Source organism: Protopterus annectens, chromosome 6.part0, assembly GCF_019279795.1.
Source record: "Protopterus annectens isolate FY-2018-M chromosome 6.part0, PAN1.0, whole genome shotgun sequence".
NCBI lineage: Eukaryota > Metazoa > Chordata > Ceratodontiformes > Protopteridae > Protopterus > Protopterus annectens.
Window position 1 is genome coordinate 1,660,099,706 of NC_056737.1, and position 16,055 is coordinate 1,660,115,760.

A 16,055-nucleotide genomic window follows, 5' to 3' on the forward strand; every position below is an offset into this window, starting at 1 on the left:
TATGCCAATCTGCTGTTTTTTCCATTGTCATCTCAACCTAATAGTAGCCTGGGCATGTGTATGAAGGTGTAGTAGACTAGCCAGCTGTTATATTCTTGGCAGGCTATAACCCATATACAAAGGCTACTGTAGAGAGGTGATTTAATGGAACCCCTACTGTTATAGCAAGTGCAACTTACAAAACTTTAATTTACATGTGAAGAATGTAGCATCTATTTGAATTCAAAATTGGGTTTTAATCCTGCTTTATGGTGGGAGTAAAGTTGCCCCCATTCTCCCATAGGAGGCTTCCAAGATCACTGCACCTCAGAAGAAAAGGAGAATTTCTCCTACAGCACACTCATTCAGAAAGAGTGCTTCTCACAGTCACTAAAAGCTACATTAATAGCTATTCCAACCTATATTACTGGGTAGTGAGATCTCATCTATAAAATGTTAACTTTATTAGAAATGTAATATACACTGGTTTCATTAGTCTGTCTGCATTTCCTTTATGGAAATTAATAACCACAGGCATGTAGCTGTTTGAGTACATGAGAAAAATCCGGGGAAGTGTACTTTAGTAACTCACAAGTTTTCCAGGAACATGTTGTATTTTAAGTACGTCATAACATTGGTTTAGAAAAGGCTAGTCCATGCACACAGCTTTTCTCTCAGTATCCACATGAATTATAGAGGCAGTAAATTATGGTCTTATAATCAAAGGCCTTCAAGACTATTAGCCATGAATGCCTCTGTAATAAACTATATACTTCTGAAGTAATGGGAACTTCACTAACTTTGTTCAGGAATTACCTAAATAATAGAATTCATTGAATATAGTATGGTACTATGTCTAAGCAGAGAAAAGACAGAGGTAGCATTAGTGTAATATGCTGTATAGTGACTAGCTATATCATGTCAGCAATGGAAACTGAAAGGCTTCAGTAGTCTGTAGGATTATTTTCTAATATTATATCAACCAGGACTGTATTTTCAATGATGATATGTATAGAATTGATCATTTGTAATGTCTGTATTTTAGCAGAATCTAGCTGTAGAAATTGTCCAGCAGTACTTTGTACTGCCTGCCTAATACCATATCACAGATACAATGTGGTTACCTTACTGTAAGTGAATTTGTAATTGTGTTGTTGTCACTGGTCATGGCCGGAAAGGGTCCTCATACCAGCTCACCTATCCGTGTAACAAGCTAGCAGAATTATAAAGTATAGTTTATAAGGGAAACTTTAAATTATAGAAATTGCAGTGTGTGAATATTTTAAAGGCAGTTAAAAATTCATATACTTTGTATTTGGAATGCTGTAGAGCTGTTTTGGATCGTATTGCATGAGATACATAACACTTGGTTATGTAGCAGTCTGCAGAAAAGACAAATATTTGAACATAAATAAAACAGTTTGTTGATATTGTTAATCTCAGAAAGTTTTGTACATTAAACAGTTATGAAAAATTTTAAAGTTTTAACGTAAAATGTATTGGATTTAATGTGGTTTTGATTTCAAGGCACTAGAGATGGTTACAAGAATCAGCTTTGCGTGCAATACAGATAATTTGCTTTACTTTGAGTCCGAACAGCAATGCTTACTAGGTGCCCATTTAGAAAAAAAAATGGATAAATAACATAGTCGTTGACTCTACCATTTAAAAAGTGTTTTGTAAATTAAGTCAGTTATATAATCTTCAAACCATTACTAAATGTTTTATCGTTGGTTTCTTAACTGCTCTTTATTGACTTTCAGTAATTATTATCCATTGGATAACAATATTAGTTCATCACTTAATATTGGTGTGTACATTCTGCAGTTGACTTTTTTCTCTTTCACACATATGTGTGGTTCTTACATGAGCCTCTATCCCATTCAGAATCAGTTCATTTACTTGATTAATAATTGAACAGGTAAATAAATACTCTAGAAAGTTCACTATGTCCAATTGTCCATCAAGAAGCAAACCTTGTTCCTTTGCTTGTCTATCTTTATGAAAATGTTGTTTACCGCCATTGTGTAGACCTGTTTACATTGCAATATGCAGATGATGCTGCATTATTTGTTTGGTGGAGAATCAGACCCAGATCTTCAGAAAAAAGTACAGGATGACTTCACAGTATTAGGATAATGGCAGTGTGAATCACCTCTTATGTAATTCAGGTAAGAGTGTACTGTTCTGTAGCCACTACACATGTCATGTTTATACAAACAGTAGTGACCAAATATGTAACACATATAATATTAACTATGAGAGCATCTCAGATAGATCCTTTACATTAAATTGACCCTTTAAACAAAATCTTGCATATGAAACTAACAAAAAACTCAATTCATCCTTGGTGAATTCTAGGCTATTTTATGGTTATATTAATTATAATGAATTATAAAGAAAAGATCTTAATGCAATTGAGATTGATTAATAAGTCTGAAGTTATTAGACAATTTACCCCAATATCACACCAATACAACTGCTTAGTGCTTGCAAATTATCTGACTTTCCACCAAAAACTAGACTCTGTCTCCAGAGTAATATTTCCTTTGACATCCTATATCCCACTCATCCAGATGGTGTACAAAGTGCCGTAAGCTGGTGTGCAACTGCTGCAAGTCTCAGCTCATTAGCATGTCAGTAAAGCAGTGTACAAGTCTAAGCGCAGATGGGGTGTAGTGTTTACAAATCACATGAACTATGTCAGGAACAAGCTTCCTAGTAAAATTAAAATTATAAATAATAAATGGGAATTCAAAAGTATAATTCTTTCCTTATTCAACATCTGAAGAAAGAGTACATGTAAGAAAAACATTACCTGACTCTGTTAATAATTAGATTTTATATTAGTGCTTGAAACACAAAATGTAACTTGTTTACTTATCTTAATTTAATTACAATGCTGTTCAGCAAGCCCTGTGTGTGCTAGTCATACAATATACTGTTTTGACTGTCATGGCAATGTACATTCCTTTCCATGTGTATTTATATGCTGACTCTTCCCCAGCTTACTGTTGTCATTTAACCAGCTTCACTGGTGCATAGGAATGAATCCTTGATTGTGACCCAGGTGACCTAAGTTCAGTTAATAACTCTGGTACTTGTTGAAAATGGCTTGGGGATGGAAAGGAATAGTGAAACTATATCTTTTTTTCTTTCATAGTAGTGGGGAGTGTGTGTGTGAGTAGTATGCTGACAGGGGAGTAGACCATTTGTAATAGCCTTAATAGAGGCCAGGAACTTGGAATGATCACAGGACTGTACACATAGAATGGCTTGGGAGGCATAACTATCCTTGTGCCCAAGGTAAGTATGTTCCATTAGTCTACTGTCTCACTACTTGCTCAACCTACAAACAGTCACTCCAGCATGCGTAGGATAGGGGCAAACCAAGCAAGCATCAAGAATACCTCCATTAGAAGCAGTAGCATCTTCCAGTCTTACCTTCCTCCTGCAGGAGACTCAACATTGTCAGTGAAGGGGAAATGACATCTGGCCGCAGAAGTTAAAGGCCTAGGTAAAGCTATACAGTGCCCACAGACTGAGGCAGTACAGTGCTCAAGGGATCCATGCTGTAGTAGGGGTACATGTATATACTCGAAATGAACACCAAAGGGATTGCAAAAAAAATAAATAAATAAACAAAAAAATATGCACGTGCATATGTATGTATTTAAACTTGTGTCTTCCACATTGTTATTGTTTCTTGTGGCTGTCATTTGTTTAACAATTCTTTGTACATTTGAAGCTTTTCTTTCTAAACTTCCACTGAAAATGGGTCTAACCCCATATGGACAACCTGGATAACAAAGTATAAGTAAATAAATAAAATATAACATTATTCTCACCTAACAAAATAAATAAACGCATATGTGCTTTAGTTCAAATTTAATTTAATGAGGAGGGTGCTGCCTTATATTGTGGTAGCTCAGAGAATGGTTGGTGTCTGATGAAAGATTGAAGAAAGAATGAAAATGCCAGGAAAATCTCCCAGGTAGTGATCACTGTAGATGGAGGAGGGATTAGATCATATATACAGGTCCAGCTACTAGTTTTAAGAGGTAAAAGAGAGACCATAGTTGACCCTGAATACGTGAAACAAAATAAAGGCAACGCCATAACTCTGGGATAGGTTTTTCAGCTTGTTAGCCTATACCGTTTTGTATGCTTCCCAAAGGGCCTTTGTGCTTTGCAGTCCATGCAGCATTTTCCTGTTGTGCTGTAATGGATACACTTTGACTGACTTTGAGAAAGTGTTTTTCTCTTGGTTGCTGCCAGTGTAAATGTAACATCAGTCACTTTGCTTTGAAATTAAACTTCAGATTATTGCATTTATATTTATTGGGCTGTTCTGCGGATAGCTTTTTGAAGCAGCTGATTGTGATTATAAACCACTGTACTTTGTGACATCAGCAGGTAGTGCTGCTGATTCTTTAAATGGTGTCTGTGAAATAAGTCAGTCCAAATCTGAAGGCACAAGACCAATACAGCAAGATTAATTAAAACTGTTGCTTTAGATCAATGAAGTTACATTAAGCAACTAAATAACTTTTGGATCTAAGTGTACTTTTACCATATAATATATTCATTTGATGTCTTTCTGTTCATACGCTGCAGTATTCATAACATGAAGAAGTCTGTCTCCGGCTGACTTGTACATCCGGCCAGCATACAAAAAGTCTAATGCTTCTGTGAGATATGTGCAACGCTGCACATCAGCATATGTACGTTGGTCATAAAGAGACATTGAGTATAAAGCGGATGTCAGCACTTACCAGCCTCAGAACTTTTCTGACTCCTGTCCAGTCACCTGCTCCGATCATCGCTCGCCAGTTAAGTTGCCAACATTGGTTCAGATAAGTACCTTGTTGGGGGGTTTTCTTTAATTTTTTTTGGCTACTGTATTGTGCTGTGGTTGCATGTCCTCTAGGAAGGGCAAGTGTCAATGTGGAAGGCAGATTCCACATAAGGGCTCTCACAACCTTTGCTTGTTTTGATTAGAGCAAGACCACAACCATACCGCCTGAGCTATGTGTAAAGCCTTTGTACCCAAAGCCCTTCACAGCCGTCTAACTTCCCTGAAATTATATCTTGAGAATCAGTGCCTTAAGCATCTTGCTCATGATATGGAAGCAGCAGCGGCAGGCCCTTCAGTAGAGCCGCAATCTAAAAAGGCCAAGAAGTCATGGCCTGCTCTACCCACTGCTCCCTCTCTTCCAGGCGTCTCTCCCAAGGCTGATGTGGGCCCAGAGGCCATCCCAGAGTTGGAAGATGTTTGTTTGACTGGTACCACAATAGAAGCCTTGAAGGACACTACCAGCACATCTCTGAGAGAATCACAGGCATCCAACTCAGGTGTAGGGCCCATGTGGCGTCACCTAAATCATTATGCGGGAGGATGTGCCTACTGACATTGTGGAATGCAAGCCAATGTCTAGCCCATCCACCTTCCACCATATGGAAGTTCCTAAAAAGGGAAAAGTCAAGAATAAACATGTTTCTCCAGTTCCTCAGGATCAAACACTGGATTGATAAGCCTTCTCCCAAGGCCTATTGAATGCCTTTTTGGCCCTACGTCAGATCTCAGCTCCCTCTCTGTCTTCTCTTGCACTTCCTCCCTCTATTCCCTTAAAGAGGACCACAGAGGAAATTTCCTCAGATGATGAAGAATCATCAGGAAATGAATCCTTTGCTTATTCAACCCAAATTTCTTCCCCTTTGGGTTACGCCTCACCAGAAGAGGAATCTAGTGATACAGATTCTCCTGGGGAGGATATCTCCTTTGGGGAAACTATCCTGAAGATGAGAGAGTTCTTCCAATAGGACTGTTGCCAAGTATCTGACGTCCAAAAAAGGTACTATGACCTCCTACAGATGGACTCCCCCTCTCCATCTACCATCCCCCCTGTCCTGCCATGCTTCTTAAATGCCTTTACAGCTGCTACTACGTGTCTTGCCTCCCAGCCTCCAGCCCCCAAGCACCCAAATAGATTTTATAAGGTGCCTGAGGACTCCAAATTCTTCTTCAAATGCCCCTCTGCAGACCTTGCTATCATCTCAGTCTCTGCAGATAAGGCATCCACATTACTGCCATCTAGCTCTTTGCATCCCTCAGATAAGGAGAGCAAAGTCATGGAGAGAGTAGGGAAGAAGGTATATACTTCTGCTACTTTGGCCTTTAGGGCAATTAACCAGCAAACTCATATGGCCAAGTATTCCTTGGCACTTTTATCAGATGCAGAAAAGCTTCTTTCTGACCTCCCTGATTCTCCCACCAAGGCTAAGCTATCTTCCATTCTTAATTCTTCAGTTCAGGTTACATGGCACTCCATTAAGTGCAATTATGATGCCGTGGAGGCCTCAGCTAGGTCAGCTGCATCTGGGTCTGTCCTGAGGAGGTATTCATGGCTCAGGCTCCAACCTTTGCCTGATGATTTTTGTGATATAAAAAAACGAGACAACAATAAATCATTTCAAAACTTTTCCCACCTTTAATGTGACCCATAACCTGTACAATTCAATTGAAAAACAAATCTTAGAGGGGAAAAATATAACAAAAAATGTACAATACGCTGGTTGCATAAGTGTGCACACCCTTAAACTAATACTTTGTTGTGTATGCACACCCTTAAACTAATACTTTGTTGAATCACCTTTTGATTTAATTACAGCATTCAGTCTTCTTGGGTACACACCTGCCATCAATTAAAGAGACTCTAATTAACCCCAAATAAAGTTCAGCTGTCCTAGTAGGATTTTCCTGACATTTACTCAGTTGCCTGCTACAGCAAAAACCATGGTTCGTAGAGAGCTTACTAAGCATTAAAGGGATCTCGTTGTTAAAAGGTATCAGTCAGGAGAAGGGTACAAAAAAAATTTCCACAGCATTGGATATACCATGGAACACAGTGAAGACAATCATCAAAATGTGGGAGAAAATATGGGACAACAGTGACGCTGCAAAAAACTGGATGTCCCTCCAAAATTGATGAAAGACAAAATGAAAACTGGTCAGGGAGGCTGCCAGGAGACCTACAGCAACACTGAAGGAGCTGCAGGAATTTCTGGCAAGTACTGGTTGTGTACTACATGTGACAACAATCTCCCGTAGTCTCCACATGTCTGGACTATGGGGTAGGGTTGCATGACGAAAGCCTTTTCTTACACAGAAAAACATCCAGGCCTGGCTAAAATTTGCAAAACAATACATCAAGTCTAGCAAAAGCATGTGGGAAAATGTGTTATAGTCTGATGAGACCAAGGTTGAACTTTTTGGCCACAATTCCAGAAGGTACATTTGGCGCAAAACAGCACTTCGTCTCACCAAAAGAACACCATCCCCATGGTGAAGCATGGTGGCGGCAGTATAATGCTTTTGGGTTGCTTTTCTTCAGCTGGAACTGGGGCTTTAGTCAAGGTGGAGGGAATTATGAAAAATTCCAAATAAAAGTCACTTTTGGCCCAAAACCTTCAGGCATCTGCTAGAAAGATGAAGATGAAGAGGAATTTCACCTTTCAACAAGACAATGACCCTAATCATACATCCAAATCAGCAAAAGAATGGCTTCACCAGAAGAAAATTAAAGTTTTGAAATGGCCCAGCGAAATCCCAGACCTAAATCCAATAGAAAATCTGTGGGGTGACCTGAAGAGCCTGGGCTGTGCATAAGAGATGCCCTCGCAATCTGACAGATTTGGAGTGCTCTTGCAAGGAAGAGTGGGCAAATATTGCCAAGTCAAGATGTGCCATGCTGATAAGACTCCTACCCAAGAAGACTGAATGCTGTAATTAAATCAAAATGTGCTTTAACAAAATATTAGTTTAAGAGTGTGCACACACAACAAAGTATTTGTTTAAGGATGTGCACACTTATGCAACCAGTGTATTGTATGTTTTTTTTAATTTTTTATATGTTTTCCCCTAACAGATTTGTTTGTTTTTCAATTGAATTGTACAGGTTATAGGTCACATTAAAGGTGGGAAAGTTTTGAAATGATTTATTGTGGTCTCATTTTTTTAGATCACAAAAACTTGGCATTTTAACAGGGGTGTGTGCACTTTTTATATCCACTGTAAAAGCTGAGATCCTGGATGCTCCTCTGGACAACAAAGCCTTGTTTGGTAATTCAGCTACAGAACTATTTAAATCTTTACAAGAAAAGGGCAAGGAGCTGCAAAACCTAAAACATATCTTTGTTTCCCCTGTTCAAAGTCTCAGAAGAATTATCCTACTAAAACCACCTTTGTCAAAGAGCTGCCCAGACTACAGTCTTCCAAAAGCAAGAGAGATTCTACAAAACAACTCATATCTAAGTCTGTCTGATCTACTCCTGCTCAGAAGCAGCCCTTTTGGACTGTGCCTGGTAGTTTGTGACTACCTGCCTCCAGTCCCATTAACTCCTTTGTTTCTTCACCTCTCTCTTTCCCTCCCTGCTTGGAATCAGATAACCCAGAACTCTTGGGTCCTGTCCATCATTCAACAAAGATATTTCATGGTGTGGGAAACTCTTCCCTCCTTCAGGGCATTCCACAACCCCACAAAGAACAACTGGATTTTTTCCCCCAGATCATATCCAGCCTTCTCTCTGAAGGTACTATTCAGAAAGTTCTACCCTCCCAAGCTGGAAAAGGATTTTACTCCAGGATGTTTCTGGTTCCCAGGAAGAATGGTCCCTGGAGGCCCATTCTAGACCTTTCCCATCTAAACACCTTTCTGAAATTTCCATCCTTTTGTTTGCTAACTTTGCTCATCCTTCTTCCACTCATACTTCCCCAGGCCTTTATGGTGTCATTAGACATCAAAGATGGCTACCTTCATATCCCCATTCACCTCTGGTTTAAGAAATGTCTTCGCTTTTCTATTGCTTCCTCATATTTTCAGTTCCGTGCTTTGCCCTTTGGTTTGTCTGTGGCACTGAGGGTCTTCACAAAATGCTTAGCTTCTGTCATAGCCTACTGCAAATTACAGGGTATACAGATTTTTTCCTTACTTAGACGATCTACTCCTCCAGGCCCCATCCCCAGACATCCTTCAGGAGAATCTACAATTCACCATAAACTATCAGAAGTCTACTCTGATCCCTTTCCAAGACCACATTTTTCTTGTCTGCAGGATTCAAACAGACAGGATGCTAGCCTCCTTACCTCCAAAAAAGGTTCTGTCCCTTACTTCCTACTTCCAGGACCTCTTGCTCCTTAAATCTCTGACTGCCATGGACTTTCTACACTTCTTGGGGTTCATGGCCTCCACAATTCCCATGCTGCCTTTAGCCAAGTTACACATGAGAAAATTCCATTTGTTCTTGAGGACAGTTTGGATGCAACACTCTCATCCTCTGGACTTTGTTATCCCACTTCTGCCCTCTTTTAAGGGAGTTAGACTGGTGGATTCTTCAGGTTGCAAGGACCCCAAGTCTACCCATACAACCGCCTTTCCCCACTCAGGAGCTGTACACAGATGCTTCAGATTTAGGATGGAGAGCGGCACTGGAATCCTGGAATGTCAGAGATGTCTGGTCTGCAGTCCAAACAAAGGAGCACATCAACATAAAGGGGATGAGGCCCTTTATTTTCACCCTCCAAATCTTCAAGCTTATGCTTTCCCCAGGGGTCCTAAGGTGGTTTACAGACAATACCACGGTCCTCAGGTAGGTCCACAAATGGGGGGAGGGAGACAAAATCCTACCTCCTGTGCAGACTGGCTTTACAGGCTTGGGAGCTAGCCTTGCAGAGTCAAGTCTCTCTTCTTTAGGCTGTCTACAATACCAACCAACCAACTCAGAATGTTGTGACAGACACACTCATCAGGTCCATGACTCAATTTCGTGAATGGATGTTACACAGAGATGTGTTTCTGGACATGGTCCATCGATGGGTTATACCTCAGGTAGATCTCTTTGCCTCCCCCATGAACAGACAACTTCCCAAATTTTGTGCCAGGATTCCACATCCCTTGGCATGGAAGGTGGATGCTCTATCTTTCTCTTGGAAGGGATGATTCTGGATGCATTCCCCCTTTCCACTTCTTCAAAAGGTCCTGCTGAAAATCCATCAGGAGCAACCAAAGATCTTGCTGGTGACCCCCTTTTGCCCAAGACAGCATTGGTTCCCCCTCCTCCTGCATTTAGGCAAGGGCAATCACCACAAGTTAAACCACAGAATGGACCTACTCACACAGGATAAGGGAATTATAGTACATCCACAGGTGTCATCTCTAAACCTGACTCTGTGGATGATAGGATTTTGATTCCCTTCAGACACCTTTTTTCTGAGAATATGCTTCAAGTTCTGCAGGAGGCCAGAAAACCCACAACTAGGAAATTCTACATTTCTGATTAGAAGAGGTTTTCAATGTGGTGTCTCAAAGGATTTACAGTCACTGTTAGTGGATGTCCCAGTGGTTTTGTCCTATCTGTGTGAATTGTTGAACAGTGGGCTGTCTTACTCTTCAGTTAAAGCCCATCTTTCTGCCATCTCTGCATGTCTGCCTATGTCTTGACCTTTAGCTTCTAGATGGAAATTAAAATATTCTTAAAAGGTGTCCTTCACTTCAGACCACCAAAGAAACCAGTTCTTTCTCTTTGGGATCTTAATTTTGTTTTGGACAAACTTACCCTGGCCCCATTTGGGCCAGCAAGTTCCTCTTTGCTACAACATTGCACCTGGAAAACTGTTTTTCTCATGGCAATTACTTTTGCCAGAAGGATATCTGAGTTACAAGCTCTGCTGTCTACCTCCTCCTTCACAGTCTTCCACAGGGATAGGGTCTCCTTATGCACTAACCCCTCCTTTATGCCCAAGGTAGTTAATGAGTTATCTCTCAATCAGTTTATCAACCTTCCAACCTTTTTCCCCTCTCCTCGATCCTCTAGTGAGAAGATTCTACACACTTTAGACGTGCACAGGCAGCTCGGATACTACTTGAACAAAACCAGTTCTATCCATAAGTATGAATGCCCATTTGTTTCTTATCATTCAAGGGCCCTGGGTCAACCTCTTTCCAAGCAGACTATCTCCTCTTGGATTTCTAAAGCTATTTTGTTCTGTTATATAGCCAATGAAAAGAATCTCTCCTCTCCTGTGAGGGCACATTTCACTAGGGCAGTGTCCTCCTCTGGAGCCCTCTTTAAAGACTTGGACATTTGCACTATCCTAGAGGCAACTACCTGGTATTCTGTTCAGACCTTCACTGAACATTATAAACTACATGTCATTTCGAGGTCCAGGGCTGGGTTTGTCAGAGGTATTCTGCATGGTTTTGTGGAAAGTGCTTCTGCTCCTCCACCCAACTCTTCCTTTGCATGAGCCTTCACACTCTCCCTCATGTTATGAATACTGCAGCTTATGAACAGAAGGACATAGAATAGTTGTGTAAAATCTTACCATAACCATAGATGTCCTATGTTCTATATGCTGCAGTATTACTTTCCTTCCCCTGTATGCTTCCCTGGACCCTGGTGGCATGTTTTCCTCACCTAAGATCAGGCTGGGGCTTTTGCAGCAGTCAATTCTGAGGCTGGTATGTGCTGATGTCCACTTTATACCCAACGTCTCCTTATGACTGACGTACATTTACTGATGTGCAGCATCACATGTACCTCACAGTAGCATTAGACTTTTGTATACTGGCTGGACATACGAGTCTCCTGGAGGTGGACTCCCTCATGTTATGAATACTTCAGCATATAGATGAGAAGGACATCTGTGGTTATGGTAAGATTTTACACAACTATTCTTTCTTTCATGCATGTTCAGCATTTGTTTGGGAAATAATGGAAAACTGCTCAGCCTGATGCATGTTTAGTTACCACAATGGAATGACTATTTGTAATATGACAGCTTTCCTCAGTGGAACACTTTGCATGTGTGAGATATGAATTTTTAGGAAGGGCAGGTGTGAACATAACCTGCTAACTAAGTGGAGACAGGCAGTGGTTGAGTGCAGCCATTTCAGCTCCTTTACCAAAATATACAGAACAGGTAGTGGTAAAATAAGTGGTATTGACTTTTTAATTTCTCCAAATCGTTTGGGTTTCTAATACTGTGATTGGAATAGACCTCATTACTAAGTCAAAGTATGATTAAAGTTCATGAAATTAGTATTGTTTCACTTTTTGATGTCAGCCAGAAGTGCTCTTTGCAGCACCTGCAATGTGCCCAGTAATGACTCCTGCAATTCATACAGAGTTACATGGATTGGTAGCATATCTAAATACAATCGTACACTCTTTTTTATAAGACCTGTTGCTTCTACTACGATTGAAACTGGGTGTCTTTCTTCCACATTGCTCTCGTTTCTACTTGAAAATCCTAATATTTTATGACTTTGTGCCTCTCCGTATGCAAGACACTGTAGTTACTGGGTGTGGTGATTTCAATGAGCAATGCTACCACTATATCTGGTTTTCTCGCATCTTTCTTTTGAACTGTTGGTAATGGGTGATCCTATGTGATGTAGACTTCTTCATTTTCTGTGATGCTTTGCGGCTCATGTTTCCAGTGTTTTCCAGCCATTTCAATACTATAATGTTTGCACAATCCCCAGTTCAACAGTCTTACCACATTTTTATGCCTTTCAGTATACAGTCCCTCTGTCATTAGCATGTCGCAACCAGCAATGAGGTGTATGACTGTTTCCAATTTGGTTTTACAAAACCTACATTTGTGTGTTTCTCACACATGTTCAATGGACTTTGTAAACCAACATGTATGCAGCCCACTGTCTTGGACTGCTAATATTAACTTTTCATCTCTTGGTTTGAATTTGCTTCTCCTCAACCATTCCTGTGTTTGTTCCTGATCAGCATGAGGTTCTTCCAGAAGTTTTCTGTCTTGCAACTATATTTATGCTTTTTCCACATTTCTTGCCTTCTCATCTGGTTCTTCTCCTTATATTCTTTCTTTCATTTTTTGGCACATTCAGTTGCTGGCTGATTTTTATCTTCTTCTGGTTTGATTTCCATTCCTGCTTGATGCCGATATTCTTCTGCTAGAGTAAGCAGAGAAGTCTTCTTAGATTTATTCTCATGTTTCAAAATTTTCACTACATGTGGCTCTTATGAGGTCAGCAGATATGTGTGGAGTCCCACTACATGCAAATCTATACATGTAATCAATTTCAAGCAGGCCCATCCCTCCTACGGAACTGGGAATATATAAGCTTGATATGCATTGATTTTTATAAATCATTTGGTGAGCATGAAGCATCCTTCTTGTTTTCCTATCTAATCTGTCCAACTAGTTCTGAGGCCAGTCAGTCACTGCAAAACTGTAAGTTAGGACAGGAAGAGCAATTGGTTTATAGCCTGGATTTTGTCCCTAGATGTCAGTACTGTTTTCAGGATTAATTTAAGTCTTCTGAAGTATTCCTTCCTAAGTTTTATTTGCATATGTTCATGTTTTATTGTTGATCCTTCATCAGTTCCCAAATATTTATACACTCCTTCTTGCTCAAGTTCTTTTATATCACATTCTTGTCCCAAACTGATGTTTTCCTGGTGTTGCAGTTTTCCTGCTTTAAAGGTTGTTTTTGCACATTTATCAAGACCAAATGACATTCTTATATCACCTGAAAAAGTTTTGACAACTTGCAGTTCTGCTTTCAGTTCTTCATCCGATGAGCTATACAGTTTTAAATTATCAACAAAGGGAAGATGAGACATCTTTACACTTTGTTGTTTTCTAGGAGCCAAATTATAGCCAAGGCCTAAGCTGTTAAGTAGACAGCTTAATGGGTTAAGGGCAAGGCAGAATAGCAGCGGTGACAGAGTTAAAATGGAATACCCCCCTTTGAATTTTTATCCCTGGGATAACAATTTGTCTTTTATCATGGCTTAATTGCAAGGTGGCCTGCCACTGTTTCATGGTCACTGTAATGTAATCGATCAGTGTAGGATTTATATAATACATTTTTAAGCACTCTTTTATCCATGAATGTGGGATACTATCAAATGCTTTTTTGTAGTCAGTCCATGCTATACTTAGATTCTTCCCCTTTTTACAGTTCTCCACTATGACTTTATTTAACAACAAATGATCCTTTGTTTCATATGACTTTCTTTTATTACCCTTTTGTTCTACTGACAAAAGTGAGTTTTCTTCTAAATGACTATAAACTCTGTAGGCATCAATTCCCGTGTATAGTTTATACATCGTCAGAAAGCAAGTTATTGGTCTGTAATTTTTAGGGTAGCTTGCACATTCACTCTTAAGTAGGAGCATTGTTTTTCCTGTTAACCAGGTTGGTGTCTTTTCGGGATGTGCATATAAATAGTTCTTACTCATGGCTAAATCTTCGTGCAAAGATGTTAATACTTTCAACCCAAAGTACTGCATCTGGGCCTGGGATTTTCCAGTTAGAGGTTTTTCTTAACTTTTGTTTAAATCTATCTGGCTGTTACTTCATCCCATGTCATATCCTGTACTTTTAACCCTCTTATTCTTTCTTTAACTTCTTCTATCCATTTAGCATCTTTATGTTCCACAGGATCTTCATAGATACTTCTCCAAAATGTATCTATTTCTTCTTTCCTTGGCGGTCTTTCAATTCCTTTTACGTTATTTCCCAATTCTCTATAAAACTTTTTTGGGTCATCAATAAATTGCTTATTTTGTACTTTTCCTTTATATTTATGTTTGCATCTTCTAAGTTTTTCCGCATGTGCTGAAATTTTTAGTTTATTTGTGATAGTGCTTGATAGATCCTGGTCTGTTCTAGTGTTGCTTTTATCACATCTATCTTTCTTAGTATTTTTGTTGATTTGTTCCCTCTTCTGTAGTCTTCTAACAGTGACACTTCTTGTCTTAACTGCTTTATAGTTTTCTATATTTGATATTTCCATGATAGTATTTGATTTCTCCCCTTCCTTTCCCTCACTACCCTGTGTTCTTGTGGTAGAACTTTATCAGTTGTTAATTTAGCTGCACAGTAATATATCCTGTTTACTTTTGTTATATCGCATGGATTTGTATGAACAGTCCTAATTACTGTGTTAATTTATTTTATCAGGTTTCTGACTTTTGAGGTTTTATTAACCTTCTGCAGTCTATTTCTTTCATTGATCTTGATATATCTGTCTATGTCTATTAAATCAAGCAACTCTTCTCTTAGCTCATTTTCTTCCAAACCGAGGGCACATCCCTTGTTTTCCATTTCCTGCGGGCATTCTGTAGAAAGTTCTATAGCATCTTTCTGTGGCACATTCTCTTCATTTTCATCCAGTGCCAGCCGTTGCTCAATCATATGGGAACTCACTGGCCTATTACTCCTCAACAGTGATTGCATCAGAGCTTCCAGTTTCCTGTTCCTTCCCTTCCTGTCTAGCTCCAAGTGAACATTTATACTGGTTTCCTGTGGAGGGCTCCAAATTATCTTCATATGGCACCTGACCAGTTGCTTCCTGTTCCACTGGTTTCCCCTTAATTAGGATATCCATTATTCTATCCTGTTGTGCTGCTTTCTGAATTAAATTTTCTACACTGAATTACTAACTTTGCAGTTACTCCATAACCTCAGTTTCTATTTCTTTAACGTCTCCATTGCTAATCCTCTTTTCCTCTTTGTCTTCTTATTTTTTGTATTGTAAAGTTTTCCATGTCCGGATTCCTTTGCATGTATTTCTCTTCAGATATCTTTGGCACTGACTTTGTGGTGATGCTGGTAAATTTGTTCAGTCTATTGCTGACTCGCCACAGTAACCCACACTAATTTTATTTTTTTTTCAGGTAAAACATGGGTACTCCAAGAGAGTCTGGTGTGCACTTTTTGGAAAAACTTTATATTATTTTCGCAGTCAAGAGGAGAAGGTATGTATTTACCAAGCTTTCTTTTAGACAGTTAAAACAAAATTTTAACAAATGCAATCAAACATTTTGACTGTGCATTTTGTCCACTGTACATTTTAAAACTTTATCTGTATTTCGTTTGTAATTGTTTTTACAGCCTTCATAATTCCATCAGCATCTGTGAGGTTTAGTTTGTCAATGGTTTAGTTTTGCATGGGTTCATAGTTAAATACTAGGCTAGCTGCCCTTACGGGGCATTTTAATTCTAGCTAATTTTCATTTTTATGCTCGT

At 39.4% G+C, this 16,055-nt stretch overlaps 1 protein-coding gene across 1 annotated transcript in view; it reads left to right on the forward strand.

The window, feature by feature from the left end:
- The window catches only part of PLEKHH2 (pleckstrin homology, MyTH4 and FERM domain containing H2), a 1,501,506-nt gene that overhangs the window by 957,643 nt on the left and 527,808 nt on the right, over positions 1-16,055 (forward strand). Inside the window, exon 15 of the mRNA XM_044075068.1 lies at positions 15,704-15,784. Within this exon, the coding sequence (XP_043931003.1) occupies positions 15,704-15,784 (81 nt within the window). The remainder of the gene's footprint in view (positions 1-15,703; positions 15,785-16,055) is intronic.